Raw genomic sequence first — 20,437 nt, forward strand, 5'->3', positions numbered from 1 at the left:
CGGGATGCGTTGCATCTTCACTGGTGTACCAACACCAAATAAAATAAGCTTATATTTCCTTCCTCTAAGAATCCCCTGAAGGAGCAGGTGTTTGGCACAGCGGTTGTCACCTGGATTGCTTGCATCCCATAACAGAGTGCCTCTTGTGCTTTAGATCTAGCTTCCTGCTCATACGTACCCTAGGAAGCAGTAGATGATGGTTCAAGAACCTGAGTCCTTGCTACCCAAATGGGAGACCCAAATTAAGTTCTGGGCTCCTGACTTCAGCCTGACCTGATACTGGCTGTTGCTCCTCACTGGGCAGTGAACCAGCAGATAGTAGATATCTCTCTTCTATAAAGTGTAAATAAATTTTTAAAAATATCACCTGAAGAGAAGGAATCTTACAAATGTTAAATGTTTTAATGTTGTTGTTCCAGATCCTTTCTCTTTTATCACTTAAATTTTTCTTCCGGAGATCACTAGCCTCAGACTATTAAAAGAGTCTCCAACTTAGTTCCTATAACGCGTAGTTGACACCCAAACAAACGGCTCAGACTGCTACCAGTGCTGCCTAGGCGATCCCATTACTGCCAGGTCAGAGTCTCAGTGCTGTGAAGTCTCATTACACGTGAACCTGTAACATCCTATACTCAGACACTCGGAATTATTTATGAGTCCCTAGAATGTGGACTAACCCTTAAGCGACCCTTGCTACTCCTCTACTTTGCAATTTCACCCCACCCTCCAAGGCCTCTCACACACACTACCTCCTCACTGAGCTTTCCCAGCCAACAAAAACATTTATTGTTCACCCACTATGTGTCAGGAATGTTGACAGGAATTAGAACCCTCCGTTCACTGGTACTTTAGGTGTGTTTTTAGATCATATAATCTCTATGTAGCAGAGATTTCTGTACACATTTTTTTTTTCTCTACTGGAGACTTCCTATCTTCAAAGACTTGGCATGTTAGTTGATCTTTGCATGCCGTTTATTATGTAAACTATATGGCAGACAGCAAATACTAAAGAATTTACTTAAGTCAGCTAAACTTGCTATCTTATATGAGCGCTAGAACCGAGGGTTAAGTGATGGGCAAATTTTATTTTATTTTAAAAAAATTTTTGATTTATTTGAAAGGCAGACACACAAAAAGAATGGGTGGGGGAGCCGGCGCTGTGCCATAATGGGTAAAGCCGCTGCCTTCAGTGTCAGCATCCCATATGGGCACCAGTTCAAGTCCCAGCTGCTCCACTTCCAGTCCAGCTCTCTGCTGTGGCCTGGGAAAACAGTAGAAGATGGCCCAAGTCCTTGGACATCTGCACCCATGTGGGAGACATGGAAGAAGTCCTGGCTCCTGGCTTCAGATCGGCGCAGCTCCAGCCATTGCGGACATCTGGGGAGTGAACCAGAGGATGGAAGACCTCTCTCTCTCTCTCTCTCTCTGCCTCTCCTCCTCTCTGTGTAACTCTTTCAAATAAATAAATAAATCTTTAAAAAAAAAAATGAGTGGGAAGGAGGGAAGGAAAGAGGAAGGGAAAGAGAAAAATATAAGAGATTTCCTACCCAGTTTACTCTTCATATGCCTGAAATAGCTCAGTTGCAGCAGGCAGAAGCCAGGAGCATGAAATCAATCCAGGTATCCCACATGGGTGGCAGGGACCTCAGTACCTGAGTCATCACCTGCTGTTATACGCATCTGCAGGAAGCTGAGACCACAAGTGGAGCTGGGGCTCAAACCCAACATGGACTACAGATGTCCCAATGGACATCTTAACCACCATGCCTAACTCCTATCCCAAGAAAGGAATGCTAAGACCTGTGAGCTGGTCATCTGGAAATCCCAGTTGAAATGGTCTATAAACACTATGATATGACAATGCTGGGAAAACTGTGGTCTTCAACTTTATTTCAGGAGATTCTGGGACTTGAGGTCTGTCAAGAACTGAGTGCAAGCATCTTTATGTGGTCATTTGATTACCAATAATGGTCCCAACCATCCTTCTCTGGGCAAAGAATTCTGTTCAACAAATGGTATTAGAGGGGATGGTGTTGTAGTATAATGGGTTAAGTCACCGCCTGCAACGCCAACATCCCGTATAGGCACCAGTTTGATTCCTGGCTGCTTTACTTCTGATCCAACTCCCTGCTAATGAGCCTGGGAAAGGAGCAGAATATGGACCAAGTCTTTGGGACCCCATGCCAACGTGGGACACCCAGATAAAGCTTCTGGCTCCTGGCTTTGGCCTGGCTCAGCTCAGCCTGTTGCAGCCATATAGGGAGAGAACAAGCAGATGGAAGATCTCTCTCTCTACCTCTCTCTCTCACTCTAAGTCTTACTATCACATACAAAAACTAACTCAAAATGGATCACATCTCTGGGGATGGTGTTGTAGTGTAGTGCGTAAATCTGTTACCTGCAACACTGGCATCCCATATGGGTGCCAATTGAAGTCCCAGCCACTCCACTTCCAATCCAGCTCCCTGCTAATGGCCTGAGAAAAAGCAGTAGCAGACAGCCCAAGGGCTTGGGCCCCTGCCACTCACATGGGAGACCTGCAGGAAGCTCCTGGATCCTGGCTTTAGCCTAGCCTAGCCCTGGCCATTGCAGCCATCTGGGATATGAACCAGCAGATGGAAGATCTCTGTGTCTCTCCCATTCTCTGTAACTCTACATTTCAAATAAATAAATAAATAAATAAATAAATAAATAAATCTTAATAAAAAAAAAAAGGGATCAGATCCCAGTGAAAGGCTAAAAATTATAAAACTCTTAGAAGAAAACACAAGAGTAAATCTTTATGATCTTGGATTTGGGAGAGGACTCTAAGGTATGACATTGAAAGGATGAACAACAAAGAAAAAACAAACATACTGGATATCATCAAAACTTAAAAAGATTTGTGCTTCACAGGATCACATCAAGACCATGAAAATGATCAACCACAGAATGGGAGAAAATGTTTGCCAATCATATATCTGACAAGAAACTTATATCGAGAATACACAAAGAACAACTCAACAATAAACCCAATTGAAAAATGAGCAAAAGATCAGAACATACACTTCTCTAAAGATACACAAATGGCTAAGCAGCACACGAAAACATGGGTGACATCATTAATCACTAAGAAAATGTAGGGGCTGGCCTTGTGGCATACTGGGTTAAGCTGCTGCCTGTGATGCTGGCATCCCCTGTGGGTGCAGTTCAAGTCCTGGCTCCTCCACTTCCAATCCAGCTCCCTGCTAATGTACCTGGCAAAGCAGCAGAGTCTGGCTCAAGTGCTTGGGCCCCTGCCACCCACCTGGAAGACCTGGAAACAGCTCCTAGTTCAGCCCTGGTTGTTGTATCCATCTGAGGAATAAACCAGCAGATGGAAGATCTCTTTCAAATAAATCAATAAATCTTAAAAAAAAAAAAAACAAAAAACAAAGAAGAAGCATGCAAATCAACAACCCAGTAAGGAAATACTTCACACACCTTAGGATGGTCTAAACCAAACAGTCAAATAGCAAGTGATGGAGATGTAAAGAAATTAGCATCCTCACAAAGAATGATAAGGCTGTAAACTGATGCAGCTGCTTTGGGAAACTTTTCTGGCAATTCTTCAAATGATTAAATATAGATACTATATGATCCAGCAATTCCACTGATACATGTGTGCTTTTAGCAGCATTATTCATAATAGCCAAAAAGGTGAAAACAACAAATGTTCATCAACGGACAGATAAACAGAAATGTGGTCTAGCTAGGCAACAGAATATTATCTGGTCATAAAAATGAAGTACTGTTACATGCTAGGGACCTCGAAACTATTATGCTAAGTGCTAACTATTATGCTAAAGATGGCATATTACATGATTCCACTAATATAAAGTCCAAAATAGGAAATCTACAGAGACAGAAATTAGATTAGTGGCTGCTTAGGGCTGAGGGCAGAGAATGCGTGAATCAGGTTGGTGAGAGCTAAACACACATAGTTCCTTTTTAAGGTAATGAAAATTTTCTAAAATTGACTATGGTAATGGTTACACATGTCTGTGGATACTTTGGCCATCTTCTGCTGCTTTCTTTGGCACATCAGCAGGGAGCTAGATCAGAAAGGGAGCAGTCAGCATCTGAATTGACACTCATATGGGATGATGGCAGCTTCACCTACTGTGCCACAATGCTGGTGTTCAAAGTTACCACTATAAAAACTAGGCATACAATAAAAATTTCCAGGGCCGGCGCTGTGGCATAGCTGGTAAAAGCCTCCACCCATAGTGCTGGCATCCCATATGGGTACCAGTTCAAGTTCTGGCTGCTCCACTTCTGATCCAGCTCTCTGCTATGGCCTGGGAAAGCAGAAGATGGCCCAAGTCCTTAGGCTCCTGAACTCGCGTGGGAGACCCGGAAGAAGCTCCTGACTCCTGGCTTTGGATCAGCACAGCTCTGGCCATTGCAGCCAACTGGGGAGTGAACTAGCGGATGGAAGACTCTCTCTCTGCCTCTCCTCTCTGTGTAACTCTTTCAAATAAATAAGTAAATATTTTTTTAAAAAATTACCAACTTTTCTTTTTTTCTCTGAGCAAGAAAAACAGAATAAACTACTATCCCTTGGTTCATTCCCCAAAAGCTCGCAACAGCCAGCGATCAACTTTTCCTAATAATTACTCAAGACAGGTGATCATGTCAGAATCACTTAGGCTCTTGAAACTCAGTATTGTCTTTGGCCTGGAAGTACTGGGACCAGGAGGCCTTGTTAAAAATGAAAGTCCTTTAGCCCTACCCCAGTGCTATAGAATCAGAATTAGTACTTCAATAAGAGAGCTAGGTAACTTACTGCAGTAAGTTTGAAAAACATTGATCGAGTGCACTCTATTAAACATACACATTCCAGTGTAGCGCAGGTATCTGCAATTTAAACATGAACTCCAAGGATTCTCCTGCACGCTAAAGTTTGAGAAGCACCGGTAAAAGAAGTAGGGGTGGGCATTCAGCCCAGCAGTCACAATGGTGCTTGGATGCCAACATCCCACATCGGAGGCCAGGGTTTGAGTCTCGGCACTGCTCCAGTTCCAGTTTCCTGTTAAAGTGACACCTGGGATGCAGCAGCTGATGGCTCAAACACCTGCTTCCCTGCCACGCACATGGGAACCCGGGACTGAGGTCCGAGCTCCTGGCTGTGGCCAGCGCAAGCTTGGCTGTTGCACTCATTTTCGGGGAGGAAACTAGCAGATGGGAGACTTGTCTCTGTCTCTCTACCTTTCAAGCAAATAAAAAATTAAAGAAAGCCAGAGGCCAGTGCTGTGGCGCAGCGGGTAAAGCTGCCACTTGCAGTGCCAGCATCCCATTTGGGCGCTGGTCCGAGATTCGGCTGCTCCACCTCCGATCCAGCCCTCTGCTGTGGTCTGGGAAAGCAGTGGAAGATGGCTCAAGTCCTAGGGCCCCTGCCACAGGCTTTTTAGTAGTCACCTGTTAAAACTGAAAAGGCGGCCGGCGCCGCAGCTCAATAGGCTAGTCCTCCGCCTAGCGGCGCCAGCACACCAGTTCTAGTCCCAGTCGGGGCGCCGGATTCTGTCCCGGTTGCCCCTCTTCAGGCCAGCTCTCTGCTATGGCCCGGGAAGGTAGTGGAGGATGGCCCAAGTGCTTGGGCCCTGCACCCCATGGGAGACCAGGAGAAGCACCTGGCTCCTGCTATCGGATCAGCGCAGTGCGCCGGCCGCAGCGCGCCGGCCGTGGCAACGATTGGAGGGTGAACCAACGGCAAAGGAAGACCTTTCTCTCTGTCTCTCTCACTGTCCACTCTGCCTGTAAAAAAAAAAAAAAAAAAACCTGAAAAGGCAGCTGGTGCCGCGGCTCAATAGGCTAATCCTCCGCCTGCGGCGCCCGCACCCCGGGTTCTAGTCCCGGTCAGGGCACCGGTTCTGTCCCGGTTGCCCCTCTTCCAGTCCAGCTCTCTGCTGTGGCCTAGGAAAGCAGTAGAAGATGGCCCAAGTCCTTGGGCCCCTGCACCCACGTGGGAGACCCAGAAGAAGCTCCTGGCTTCGGATCAACACAGCTCTAGCTGTTCTGGCCAGTTGGAGAGTGAACCAGCGGATGGAAGAGCTCTCTCTCTCTCTGCATCTCCTCCTCTCTCTCTGTATAACTCTTTCAATAAATAATTTTTTTTTAAAAAAGCCAGTTGACAAGTTTAAAAAAATTGCCGATGGTAATGAGCATTTCTTTTAATTACTTGATATACTAAGAATACTGCTAACAAACTTCCTCAGTTTGAAAAGGAACAAAAATCTTAATTTACAAATCTCACAACCATATCACCTTCATCAGTAACCTGGGAGCCAGTGTTGGGGCACAGCAGGCTGAGCCGCCACTTGGGTTGCCTGTATCCCTCCACTTCGATTCAGCTTTCTCCCAATGTGCCTGGTAAGGCAGCACATGATGGAAGTACTTGGGATCCTGATAACGGCATGGGAGACCCAGATGGAGTTCTTGATTCCTGGCCTTGGCCTGCCCCAGTCCCGAATGTTGGAGGGCATTTGGGATGTGAACCAGCTTATACCTGTCGTGTAGCAGGTAAAGCCACTGCCCACTGCCTGCTGTGCCAGCATCCCATATTGGCACTGCTTCCAATCCTAGCTGTTCTACTTCTGATCCAGCTCCCTGCTAATGTACCTGAGAAAACAGCAGAGGATGGCCCAGGTCCTTGGGCCCCTGCACCCACGTGGGAAACCTGGAAGAAGCTCCTGGCTCCTGGCTTCAGATCAGCTCAGCTCCAGCTATTACAGCCATTTGGGGAGTGAACAAAGGATGGAAGAGCCCTCTCTCTCTCAAATTTTTTTTAAAAAAAGAGGTATCTCTGTTTTAATTAAATAAGTCTTTTTAAAAAACAACAAAAAAATCTCCCAAAGTAATAACTTGAATGAGTCCACAAAATAAGGGATTGATTGATTTATTTATTTGAAAGGCAGATACTTAGAGAGGCAGAGAGAGAAAATAAGGGATTTAGGAGAATATCAACTAACAACTTTATTCACAAGTTTCCCAGTACAATAACGGAGATAAATTTACAGTGTTCATAATCAAACTTTATAGACTGTTATTGAGAAAAAGAGGTCAAATGTCATTGTTTTTAAAAGTCCTACCCAGAGGGGGGGAAAATAATTACCGTTCCTTTTACTCAACTCTAAACAACCTCAATTAAACAGAATGCTTAGTGTTCATGGCACTCTAGTTCACACCAGATAAATCAAGTTTGTCTTCATCCTTGTTGGAAAACCTGTGTATTCCCCGAAGGGAATACAGGCCTCGCAAGCCTGGACACACTACCTCTAACACCTGATAAAGCAGCTGTAACCCCAGAGCTGTACACAGATGATAACCCCCAAAACTACACTCTGACAACGGACCCAGCAAACACTAAACAAGTCAAACCTGTGGAGAAACACCAAGCCCAGCACGGCACCTGCCCACAGCCTCGGGGCAACCAACAATCCGAGGGAGATGGGGTCTGGCCGGGGTCCCGGAGCCGCACAAAACAGCGAGCAGAATGCGGTGGGGGCCGAGACCTGTCCCCAGCAGTCCCCAGCTCCAGGTCACTGAGTTTCCAACCGTGGCTATCGGACGGGAACTTCCGACGGAGCTGATGCAGGGCTGGGCAAGCCAGTGGGGGCAGCCCGAGGGCCCCCACGCGCCGGGAAGGCTCCCCACCCGGAACGCGCCGACACCCACCTAAGGCGAGGCGAGGGGGTGTGCGTACCCTCGTCAACCGCACAGCCCCTCGGCCGCCTCGGAACACAGGCGGCCCAGCCCAGTTACGGTACACCGAGGGTGTCTCCTTCGACAAAAACAGGAACACGCAGCGTCAGAGATCGCTGACCATGCGAGAAAAGAGGAAAAGGCAGTGCAGGGCTGTGTCTGCTTCTCCCCTGGCGACTTGAAAAAAAAAAAAAAAGAAGGCAGTTTCCTGGACTACTCCCGCCCTCCAACTTTCTGTTCCGTGAACACCAGGGCTCCCTCAAAGTCTCAGGACTACAGACTGACCACAGCGGACAACCGGGCAGCCCCAAAGCCGAGCACCCGCGCGCCCCGCACGCCCCGCACGCCCGCGGCCTCGTCGCCCGCCTCCTGCCCGCTGCCCTTTCGGGGCACACCCTCCCACGCCGAGAGCACAGGCAAGCCTGCGGGCAGCGTCGAGGGCTCCCCCGGCCTCGGACCAGCCCTGCTCCGGCCTGGAGGGGCCGAGGAGGCCGGCGGGAGGACAAGGGGCGCCGCCGGCCCCCGCCGCACGCGGCTCCCCCGGGCAGGCCGGGCCATCCCGGCCCGCCCCGGCCCACTGACAGGCACCCCGAGGTGGGGCCCGTGTCCCAGGTGTCGCCCCGACCCGGTCCTCGCGAACCCAGGGAGGGGGTGGGGAGGGGACAGGTCCGGGCAGGGGGACAGGCACCCTGGAGGCTCGCGCGGCAGCGGCGCGCACAGCAGCCACGGCGACGCGGCCTCACCTCCAGGGTGGACACCGTGCTGGTGAACAGGTCCTCGCCGTCCTCCAGCTCCTCAAAGTCGGTGGGCTTCCCGTCCCCTAGCGGAGGAGGCTCCCTCTCGGCCGCCATCTTCGCTCGCCCAGACGACTGCGCGAACGGGGCCGCGCGGACTTGTCACGTGAGCACGCACGGCCCGGCTGGCGCGCCGGCCCCGGCGGCCCCGCCCCCGGCCCGCCCCCCGGGGCCCCCGCCCCACGCGCTCGGCCCCGCCCCGGCCTCGTGATGGCGCCCGCCCCGCGCGCTCGGCCCCGCCCCCGGCCCGCCCCCGGGCCCCGCCCCGCGCGCTCGGCCCCGCCCCTAGGCTGCTCCTCGCGCCCACAGGTCTGGGTCTCCGTCTCCCTTTCACCGCCCACTGGCTGACAGGAGTAGAAGAATCCTGGGCTTTCATTCCCACCACACGTTCCCACCAGCAGCAGGCCACAGGATTCTGATGCCGCTACCAGTTGTAAAGTCTCCTTTAGGGGGCCGCGCAGCGGGTTAACGCCCTGGCCTGAGGCGCCAGCATCCCATAGGGGCGCTGGTTCCAGACCCGGCTGCTCCACTTCCCATCCAGCTCTCTGGCCCGGGAACGCAGTAGAAGATGGCCCCAGTCCTTGGGCCCCTGCACCCGCGTGGGAAACCCGGAAGAAGCTCCTGGCTCCTGGCTTCGGATGGGCGCAGCTCTGGCCGTTGCTGTCAGTTGGGGAGTGAACCAGCGGATGGAAGACCTCCCTCTCTGCCTCTCCTCTCTCTGTGTAACTCTGACTTTCAAATAAATAAATAAAATCTTTTTTAAAAAAAATAAAGTCTCCTTTAGGAAGTGGAAGAGGCTGGAGACCAGTCTTTGCGCCAAGATTACACAAAACCTGGGAGATGGCTAGGCTCTCGCTACAGCTGTCCGGAAGAACCTTCTGGAATGATGAAACTGTGCCGCCCGATCCGCCAGTGGCCGCGTGTGCCCGCCCAGCACTTGAAATACGGTTAGTGTGAGCAACCGAGGTTTAAATTTGAATTTCAATTAAAGCTGGGTAGCCACACGTGGCCCATGGCTACCTATTATTTCAGCTGTAGAAAACAAAACAGAACGATCGGCCTGCGCCGTGGCTTAACAGGCTAATCCTCCACCTTGCAGCGCCAGCACACCGGGTTCTAGTCCCGGTTGCCCCTCTTCCAGGCCAGCTCTCTGTTATGGCCCGGGAAGGTAGTGGAGGATGGCCCAAGTGCTTGGGCCCTGCACCCGCGTGGGAGACCAGGAGAAGCACCTGGCTCCTGGCTTGGGATCAGTGAGATGCGCCGGCCGCAGCGGCCATTGGAGGGTGAACCAACGGCAAAAAGGAAGACCTTCCTCTCTGTCTCTCTCTCTCTCACTATCCACTCTGTCAAAAAAAAAAAAAAAAAAGCACACACACAGAGAACGATCCCAGATAGCTTGCGGACTGTATTCCACTCCAGTTTCGTCCTGAACCACACAGTATTTTCCTTCAACTAAGCTAGAACCTGAAAGGCTGGGAAAGCGACAGGAAAACTTTGGGAAGAGCATCACACTCACGGTCCCTGCATCTGCCACCTGTGTGTCCCACAGTGCAACCTGGGCCTCTGGGCGTCACTTCCTGCATCCCGTCTCCTGCTCTCGCTTGATATTCCCACCTTATCTGATTAAGTCAACCTGCGAATTACTGGAAGTTTAGGTCCGGCTACTCAAAGTAGAGACTCCCATTAAAGGTAGAATGAGGAGCCAGCGCTGTGGCGTAGATGGTTAAGCCTCTTCCAGCCATGCCGGCATCCCATATGCATGCTGGTTCAAGTCCCGGCTGCTCCACTTCTGATCCAGCTCTCTGCTATGGCCTAGGAAAGCAGCGGAGGATGAACCAAATGCTTGGGCCTCTGCACCCACTTAGGAGAAATGGATGAAGCTCCTGGCTCCGGGTTCCTGGCTTTGGCGTGTCCCAACCCTGGCCATTACAGTCATCTGGGAAGTTAACCAGCAGATGGAAGATCTCTGTCTCCCCCTCACTCTCTCTATAACTCTGACTTTCAAATACATAAAATAATTTTTTTTTAAAAAAATGTAGCTTGGGAGATGTACAAGTTTTATTGTCACTTACGGAAGACCAGGACTGGGAGATAGACCAGGTTCCGGGCTCCTCCTGTTGTTCTGCCTCCTTCCTCCGGCTCCCAGGAGGTGATCACTTCCTCAGGGTTCTCACTGGCTCACCTGCTCCATTCCCCTGGCAGAAAAGGGAAGCAGGAAGGGTAGCACCTTCTCTTTAAAGACACATACCACATCCCTCCAACCAACTCATTAATTCCATGACCATCCCCAGCCTTAGGAGACGCTGAAACGTGGACATTTCTTCACTGAAAAATAGAGAGGACTGCCTAGGGAACTGCCAGTCTCTGCCATGGCAGCCGATCTAGCTTTTCTTGGCAGCGTATTTGGATTTCCTCCTCAGTAACCGCTTCTCCCCCACCCTCAGCTCTCCGTGCTGCGTCAGGGATGCGACCTATTCCGGGCTGACACCACAGGGCATCTCCTCTTGCAGCTGGCATGTTTGGTCAGAGGTCAGAATCAGCTGGGCTTTCCCCATCCAGCAGCTTGGACATCTTGCTTTCCCCATTCAGTCAGAACTGCAAGAGTTGTCTTCTTGCTATTTTTCTCAGCTCCTCTTGGTTCCTTGCTTTTCTGTTTCCTCTTTCCTGAAATCCAAAACCATCAGCTTCTGTAATGCTAAGTTTATAGTGCTAGAAGCATTTGGAAAATGAATCCCAATCTCACATAAAGGTCTCGTAAATTCATGGTCTCCAACCCCAACTCCACACTGACCAGACACCATTAGTTTTTTTTCCCCAACTCTTTAAACTATTCTTCCAAAGTTCTTTTTTTTTTTTTTTTTAACAGGCAGAGTGGACAGTGAGAGAGACAGAGAGAAAGGTCTTCCTTTGCCATTGGCTTACCCTCCAATGGCTGCTGCAGCCGGCGCACCGCGCTGATCCGAAGGCAGGAGCCAGGTGCTTCTCCTGGTCTCCCATGCGGGTATAGGGCCCAAGGACTTGGGCCATCCTCCACTGCCTTCCTGGGCCATAGCAGAGAGCTGGCCTGGAAGAGGGGCAACCGGGACAGAATCCAGCGCCCCAACCGGAACTAGAACCCGGTGTGCCAGCGCCGCAAGTTGGAGGATTAGCCTGTTAAGCTACGGCACCGGCCAAAATCTTCCAAAGTTCTAACTATTTTCTTCCCAAATATGCTACCCTTTTCTTCTCATTTTCATCAAATGGCTTGGCCTCTTCATTCAATGATAAGACAAAATGACTGAATCCTTCAACCTTTAAGTACATTTGAAATATTTGTCTCTGTGTTCCAATCAGTTGCTGTGTGTGCCTTTTAAACATTTGTATTTATTTACTTATTTTCATTGTTTTGAAAGACTGAGAGACAGAGAAAGACAATCAGATCTCCCTTCTTCTGATTCACTGTCCAAGTACCTGGAAAAGCCAGAGGTGGGCCAGCCTGAAGACAGGTGCTCATAACTCTATCCCACGTGTGTGGCAGAGACACAGGAGATGGGTCTCTCATTCGTGTGGCAGACTGAGCCATCACCTGCTGCCTCCCAGGATGCACACTGGCTCTGGCTGTTGCAGGCATTTGGGCCATGAACAAGTGGATAGAAGTTCTATCTCACTTATTCCCTCTCTGTTGCTCTGCCTTTCAAGTAGATAAAAATAAATCTTTTACAAAAAAAAAAAAAAAAAAAAGGCAGAAGGACGAAGAAGATGGCATTTACAGTATCGTATGCCTTGAGTAGATTACTAAAATGATAAAAGGGTACACCAAAAATGGAAGCAGCAAATTGTGATGGTTAGTATTATGTGTTGACTTTGCTGGGCCATGCTGTCCAGACGTATTTGTCCAATATGATCCTGGATGTTTTTTATAAAGATGTTTTTAGGCTGAGAGTAACCATTAAATCTGTGAACTTTGAGTAAAGCATAGTGCCCTCCACCATGTGGGTGGGCTTTATCTAATTAACTGAAGGCCATACTCGAACAATGATTGATCTGCAAGCAAGGAGGAATTCTGCCAGCTGACTGAATTTGGATTGCAACTGTACAAATCATCCCTGAGTCTCTAGCCCCATCCAGACCATCAGATTTTGGACACACTAAGCTTCCACAATAGTGTAAACAAATTCCTTAAAATAAATTTCCCTCTGTATACATGTATGCCTATATACACATATACATCTTATTGGTCTTGTTTCCCTGGAGAACCCTAACGAATACCCAAGTATAGAAAAAAAATGAAGAGAGTGACAGCATAAGTCAATAACTTGCTGAAGACACAGGTTTATTTCTCTGTGTGTGTTTGTTTTATTTTAATGGGGGAGATTTGAACATGTTTATGTATAAGGTAAAGAGGTCAAAAGAGAGCAAAGGGTTGAACATACAATATATAGAGAGATGCTATCCAAGAGTGAGAGGTGAAGTGCAAGAATGGAATGAAGAGTGAGAAGAGGAATTTGCCTTTTAAAACAGAAGGGATCCTTCTTCCTCTAAGAATGGAGTGACAAGGGTGACAGCTCCTATGTGTGTGTGTGTGTGTGTTATGATTACATAACAAACTATCCCAAAACTTAGTGGTTGAAAACCACTGCTGTCTACCATTTCTTGTGAGTCCACAGGTGAGCCAGACAGTTCTAGTGGCCGGCTTGGGCCAGACTTGTCTTTGGGCTTGTTCATGCAGTGCAGTCAACAGATTGGCTGGGGGCTGGCTGGACCGGGATGGTCTTGACTAGGACACTTGGGCTCTGTCCCAGAAGCTGTCATACTCCAGCCAGACAACTGAGGTCTTTTTTCAAGGCACTGGTAGAGTTCTAAGCAGAAGGTGGTAACATACATATTTTCAAGCCTTCACAAAAGGAAGTTACCGGGCTGGTGCTGTGGCATAGTGGTAAAGCCTCTGTCTGCTGTGCCAACATCCCATATGGATGCTGGCTCAAACCCCGGTTGCAATTGGAACCCGGTTCCAATCCAGCTCTCTGCTATGGCCTGGGAAAGCAGTGAAAGATGGCCCAAATCTTTGGGTCCCTGCACACACATGGGAGACTGGGAAGAAATTCCGAGCTCCTGGCTTCAGATCAGCCCAGCTCTGACCATTGCAGCCATGTGGAGAGTGAACCAATGGATGGAAGACCTCTTTCTCTCTCTCTGCCTCTGCCTCTGTGTAACTCTGCCTTTCAAATAAACAAATCTTAAAAAAAAAGTTATATGGCCAAGCACGGGATCAGAATGGGAAGGGAAGGGAGCACATGATGGCAAAGAAGGTGTGGAAAAGGAAGCAATTAAGTGGAGCCATTAATGCAATCAGTTTATCACAAGCTGTATGTATTTATAGAGTTGTTTGTTGATACGGGAGCAGGAAATGGAAAAAGTCCACACCCAAGAACAATATTTTTTTTCCCCTGTGGGTAAAGAAAAGCTATTTGCTAGGGGAAAAAAGAGGTATCAGTATAGATGACGTGAGCAAACTGAAGAGTATTTTTGGTGAGTTGTGTAGAATATGTAGGATTTGTTTAATTGGAGAGAACATTCACTAGGGACATACAAGCATGAGGGATTGGCAAGCAGGATGGGAAAGTTAAATGAGGTGGAAGCTATATGTTGCTAGTAGAAATAACCCTTACATTTTGTGTGGTCTTTCTCTTAAAATCTGGCAATATTGGTGTAGGATTTGGGCTACATTGTTGGAATGATTCATGATTAGACTTTTTTTTTTTTTTTGACAGGTAGAGTTACAGACAGAGAGAGAGAGAGAGAGAGAGAGAGAGAAAGGTCTTCCTTCCGTTGGTTCACTACCCAAATGGCCCCTAGGGCTGGCGCTGTGCTGATCTGGAGCCAGGAGCCAGGTGCTTCCTCCTGGTCTCCCATGCAGGTGCAGGGCCCAAGCACTTGAACCATCCTCCACTGCCCTCCTGGGCCACAGCAGAAAGCTGGACTGGAAGAGGAGCAACTGGGACTAGAACCCGGCGCCTATATGGGATGCCGGCGCCGCAGGCGGAGGATTAACCAAGTGAGCCACGGTGCCGGCCCTTGATTAGACTTTTTGAGAGTGATCTTGGTTGGAGGACAAGGGGGCTAAGGATTTGGAAAACCCTCAGCAGGGAGGTATAACCAGAAATATGTGCTTTCCAACAACAAGGAGGGGTAGAAAGTGGCATGTATCTCAAAGGAGAAATTGTTTCCAAAGGTATTAAAAAGTCATTACATGAAAGTAATATTTAGAAAGGCTGTTGCTGTGGTGTGATGGGCTAAGTATCCACTGGTGGCACAGGTATCCCATATGGGCACAGGTTCATGTCCCAGCTGCTTCTCTTCTGATACAACTCTCTGCCATGGCCTGGGACAGCAGTAGAAGACGACTGGAGTGCTTGGGCCCCTGCACTTGCATGGGGGACACAGGGGAAGCTCCTGGATCCTGGCTTTGGATTGGCCCAGCTCCAGCTACCCATACATCTGGGGAGTGAACCAGCAGATGGAAGACATTTCTGTCTATCCCTCTTTCTCTGTAACTCTACCTCTCAAATAAATAAAATCTTTTTAAAAAAGTGTGAACATCATTGTGACTATATATATATATATATATATATATATATATATATATGTTTGTAATATCTGGAACTCCAATGTATTTTAGGTGAAAAGTGACATCTCAAGAAAGAAGGTAGAAGGAGCTTTGTGGGAAGACCTTGATACTGTAAGTGCATTTGTTTGTGTGGGGATTGGGGCCCTGGAAGGCAGATAGGAAGAGTGAAGATAGAAGGGTTTGAGGGGTGAAGGGACTAGATCATGGAGACAAGAAGAGACCATGTCTTGGATTTTAGCTCCTGGAGGGTCAGTGAGACCTACAGGAGAATTCAGCAAATAATAATTTATTGTGATCTTTTTTGCAATTGTATCAGGGAAAGTAGTCATTTGGTTGCTTGAATAAGTATGATTGGTTATCCCTAATTGCAAATCTTTAAGCTTTTTATTGGGAGATTATGAAGGGCTTCACCTTTGTTAAAAAGAGAGAGGGGAAGGGAAGAAGTCAAGTATAACATCCTGTTTCTCACAGGCCATCCATGCAAGCGAATAACCGGCCATTACCACACAGGTGTCAGTCGACCCTTCAGCAGTGACGTCACTAGTAGCTGGGGAGTGGGTACAGAGCGCGAGCCCCATGCTCAGTCCCTGACAGGCAGTGGATCCTGCAGACTGAAACAACCTTTCACAACCGCTGCTTCTTCACTTGGCTTCTTTAGCACCATAAAGGGGGCATTTAGACCCCAGCAACACTGGAAGACACAAACAAGAAAACCCTTAACCCTTCCTCTCTGTGTTTGTTTTAACCTCATACTATAAATTGCCCCCTGTGCCTCTCTCTCCCCCCAAGCCCCTAAAACAAAAAACCTCCCCCATACCTCGGGGCCATGTTTTCCATGTTTTGCTGCTGCCCGTCAGCTCCCAAGCAGGATGGGCGCGTCCAGGGCTTCATGGAGAGGAGACCTGGGCTGCCATGCAAGACCCACGTGCACAAGAGCTGCCTACTTGGTTTGATGTTCTGCTGCCACTTCCTTGAATTTTTAATAATTTTGAACCAAGGACCCACATTTCTGTTGTGCACTGGATCCTGAAAATTTTGTGGCCATCCTGACTCCATTCTGTAACTGAGACAGTAGCAATGGATTGCAGGACGATTGAGTGGCTCACCTCTCTCCTGCTCTCCCCAGGGCAGGGGGCTAACCAGCCTGTGTCCTGCACTCACTGCTTTCCTTAGAGAATTGATTGGGAAGCCTGAGTCCTCTTCACCCACACTTGCCACCTGTCTGCTTCTGGGAGGAGCAGGTGGGTGTTATACACACTTACATGTTAATAATTTTTGTCCCATCCTTCTGAGGACAGTAAGTCCGGTATACATGTAAATTAGGACGTGTGTGTGTGTGTGTGTGTGTGGTTGACTTTATAAGGACTGGTGCACTTTAAAAAAAAAAAAGATTTAAAACCCTCTTTCAGTAGAATAGCACATTAGCAACAAATAAGGAATAGGATGTTCGATATTTCTGAGACATATATTTTGTGAATACAGGATTCTAGGACAGAGTTAGTTCCTTGAGTGGCTTAAAGGAAATGAGATACAGTGGTGGGGTAGGGGGAGGGGAGGACAGAGAGGAGCCAGGTGAAGCCGGACCAAAACCAAAAGAAAGTAAAATTAAACCAAAAAATAGTTATGACAGCCTCTTCTTTTTCAGGTCTGGTCTGAACCCTGTCTCCTGGATCAGATTTTCTTGTTCCAGCGAAGATTACATCTTTCTGTCCCTCACTGTCCTGCCTACAGCACCTCACACACTGTAGTCCTTGGTCGATATTTATTGTTTGATGGCAAAGGAGAAATTTTAAAAAGACACAGGGACTTCTTTGAGATCAAAGGAAGCCAGCTGCCAGCCTGCGAACCTGACACAGCTGGGGCTGACAGGGCTGCCTTTTTAAGATTCTCATCAACTGACAGTATGTAAGAACAAGGAAATTTCACATAAAAATCCAGATTTCTGGCTTCTTTCTAAACATTACAAGACGTGGCTCCATACATCCCAGACCTGCATGGGCACACGTTCGCCAGGCCTCCGCAGGCCCCGGGCCACCCGCACGTCTGTCCAGCAGTGACGTGTTTTCCTGCCCCGTCAGAGACTAGGGCTTGACCCCCAGGCCCAGAGCTATCCCATGCTTCCTTCCTTCATAATAAGCACCCAGAACAAAGAGAACTTTCTTTCTCCCTCATGGCCGGGAACTGCCAGACTATGTCATGTAAACAGTGTTGTGTTGAATAAAAATTAAACAAGGCCACTGTTTTGGACTAAGCCCCTGCCCTAGGCTCTGACAGATCAGCTTTACAATCAAAATGGCGTCAGTCGGGCTAAAGTTCCCTATTGCCAGGGGGAACTGAGCTGTTTGACCTTCCCAAGATGACAGATGTCACCAGACTGACCAGTTTCGACAGGCATGAGAGCTACCTTTCACCAAAAAAGGGAACCTGGAGCAACCTGGTGTTAACCAGTTACTTTTCCATTGTTCTCCCTGTCCCTGCTTGACAAGGAAAATAATGTGGAAATGATCAATCTCTTTTGGTTTTTGTTTTTGCTTTTTTTTCCCAGCTGTTTTCTGTCTATAAAATCAAGTCCTCCTGCTCAGCCCATTGAACTACTTATCCTACTTTGGAAAATGGAACTGGTGCCAGATTCCAGAATGAAAAGCAAAACCAGTTAAGCTGTTTAAATCATTGTAATTTGGTCCTTTGACGCCTACTGTCAAAGAACAACATTACTGATGTATACAGTCTCTTTCCTACCTATGTATCTATCTTATCTATTTCAAATGGTATTCTACTCTACATGGTGCTGTATAGTCAGATTTTCTGTTCACTTAGAAAGATATTGTGAGCATTTTCTCAAGTTTCTATCTATGAATATTAATCGCCTGTAGTGTTTCCCTTCTTAAGGACTTATCTCACTGAGTGAAGTCTGAGTGTGTGGAAGTGCAGCTTCTGTAGGGGAAATATCTCTCCCACTCTTCCCTGTACCAAGAAGAAAGGTTTGTGCAGATAAAGGTAAACTGAAAAGATTCATATGCTTATAAATAAACATTTGGTTTTTGTTCCTTTGTTTTGACCACAAAGTAAGAAGACACAGGATGTTGGCAAAAGAAAACTTCTGGACATTTGAAAGCAGATAGCTGTCAAATCTCTTTATGTAAGCAAGCAAGTACAAAAGGAAAAAAAAAATGACAGCAGCTTCAGTGGAATTGTGTGCATAACCTAATGTATGAAAGTCATCTCAAAAAAAAAAAAAAAAAAGCCACATCAGGGGCTAGAATTGTGGCATAGTGGGTAAAGAAGCCACCTGCTACACTGGCATCCCATATGGGCCCCTGTTGGAGTCCTGGCTGCTCCACTTCACATCTAGGTCCCTGCTAATACATCTGGGAAAGCAGCAGACAATGGTCCAAGTACTTAGTCCCTTTGCCAACATGGGAGACCCAGAACTCCAACTCCCAGTTTCCCACTGCAGTCATTTGGGGAATAAATCAGCAGAAAAAATATCTTAAATATCTCTCCTCTCTGTTTCTGTCTCTCTCTATCTGTAACTCTGCCTTTCAAGTAATAACAAAATAAATCTTTGAAAAAAACCCTATGTCCCACTCAAGTCTTGTTATTACTGTTATTTATTGGAAAGACACGGAGAGAGAGACCGAGAGTTCTTATCTATTGGTTCACTTCCCAGTTACCCACAAGGGACCCAAAGCCAGGAGCTAAGAACCCAGTTTAGACCTCCCATGTTGGTGGTGGCAGGGACCCAGCTACCTGAGACATCCCCTCTTACCTCCTAAGGTGTGCATTAGCAGGAAGCTGGAATTGAGAATGGAGTTGGGACTGGAACATTCAATGAAACATCTATTGGTTCCGGAAATGGGCCCCGATGCACCTCTTCCGCATGGGTTCTTTTCCCACTGACTTCCCTGGCTGGGAATGACCTGCTGTGCCCTCTGCAAGCTTCTGACGCTGAACCTGTTTTCTGATCCCAGAGCAGACAGACAGCTCCTGCTCAGGAAGCCTCCACTAGCTTCCCAGTGCCTGCCTGCCTCCATCTCCCTCCAACCATTCCCAAACCACCCCGGGCCATTTTGTTATAAGACTGCCTAAGGCCAAACACCCCTGAGGAAATAGTTCTTGGAGGATAAACTTAGCAACTCAAACTCACAAAGAGCAATAGTGCAAGACACACTAGAGCAGCGTAGTGTCACAGAGCAAACAGAATCCATTATGTTACTGTGACCGGGGCGTCTGTCCAAAAGTATGGGTACCAGTGAAGTGACTGTGAAACAGGGCGTTTTGACTTCCATCAGGGATGGTGAGGAAAACGTTTATATTTCGGGGCTGATGCTGTGGCATAGGTTAAGTATGCACCTGTGGCACCAGCATTCCTTATGGCCGCCTGTTTCTTTTCTTTTCTTTTTTTTTTTCTTTTTTTTTCTTTTTTGACAGGCGGAGTGGATAGTGAGAGAGAGAGAGAGAGAGAAAGCTCTTCCTTTTTGCCGTTGGTTCACCCTCCAATGACCGCTGCGGCCGGCGCACCGCGCTGATCCGAAGCCCGGAGCCAGGTGCTTCTCCTGGTCTCCCATGCGGATCCAGGGCCCAAGGACTTGGGCCATCCTCCACTGTCTTCCCGGGCCATAGCAGAGAGCTGGCCTGGAAGAGGGGCAACCGGGATAGAATCCAGCGCCCCAACCGGGACTAGAACCCGGTGTGCCGGCGCCTCAAGGCGGAGGATTAGCCTGTTAAGCCACGGCGCCGGCCTCTTTTCTTTTCTTTTCTTAAGATTTACTTATATATTTGAAAGTTAGAGTTACACAGAGAGAGAAGGAGAGGCAGAGAGAGAGAGAGAGAGAGAGAGAGAGAGAGAGATCCTCTGCCTGCTGGTTCATTCTCCAATTGGTCACTATGGCTGGAGGTGCACCAATCTGAAGCAGGAGCCAGGAGCTTCTTCTGGGTCTTCCACTTGGGTACAGGGGCCCAAGGATTTGGATCATCTTCTACAGTATTCCCAGGCCATAGCAGAAAGCTGGATCAGAAGTGGAGCAGCCGGGACTCGAACGGGCACCCATATGGGATGCTGGCACTGCAGGCGGTGGCTTTACCCTCTATGCCACAGCATTGGCCTCAATGGGCATCTGTTTTGAGTTCCAACTGCTGCTCTTCTGAATCAGCTCTCTGTTTATGGCCTGAAAAAGTATGGACAAAGACCCAAGGCCTTGGGCCCCTGTACCCATGTGGGAGACCTGGAGGAAGCTCCTGGCTCCTGGCTTCAGGCTGACCCGGCTCTGGCTGTAGTGGCCATTTGGGGAGTGAACCAGCGGATGGAAGACTT

General features: G+C 48.3%; 1 protein-coding gene across 1 annotated transcript in view; it reads right to left on the reverse strand.

The window, feature by feature from the left end:
* SNX2 (sorting nexin 2) overlaps positions 1 to 8,613 on the reverse strand; it is a 74,378-nt gene extending 65,765 nt beyond the window's left edge. The window contains exon 1 of the mRNA XM_062189260.1: positions 8,466 to 8,613. Coding sequence (XP_062045244.1) covers positions 8,466 to 8,573 — 108 coding nt within the window. The 5' untranslated portion in view covers positions 8,574 to 8,613. The remainder of the gene's footprint in view (positions 1 to 8,465) is intronic.
* Between the last annotated feature and the right edge of the window lie 11,824 nt (positions 8,614 to 20,437).

The sequence above is a fragment of the Lepus europaeus genome, chromosome 4, assembly GCF_033115175.1.
Source record: "Lepus europaeus isolate LE1 chromosome 4, mLepTim1.pri, whole genome shotgun sequence".
Taxonomy (NCBI): Eukaryota; Metazoa; Chordata; class Mammalia; order Lagomorpha; family Leporidae; genus Lepus; species Lepus europaeus.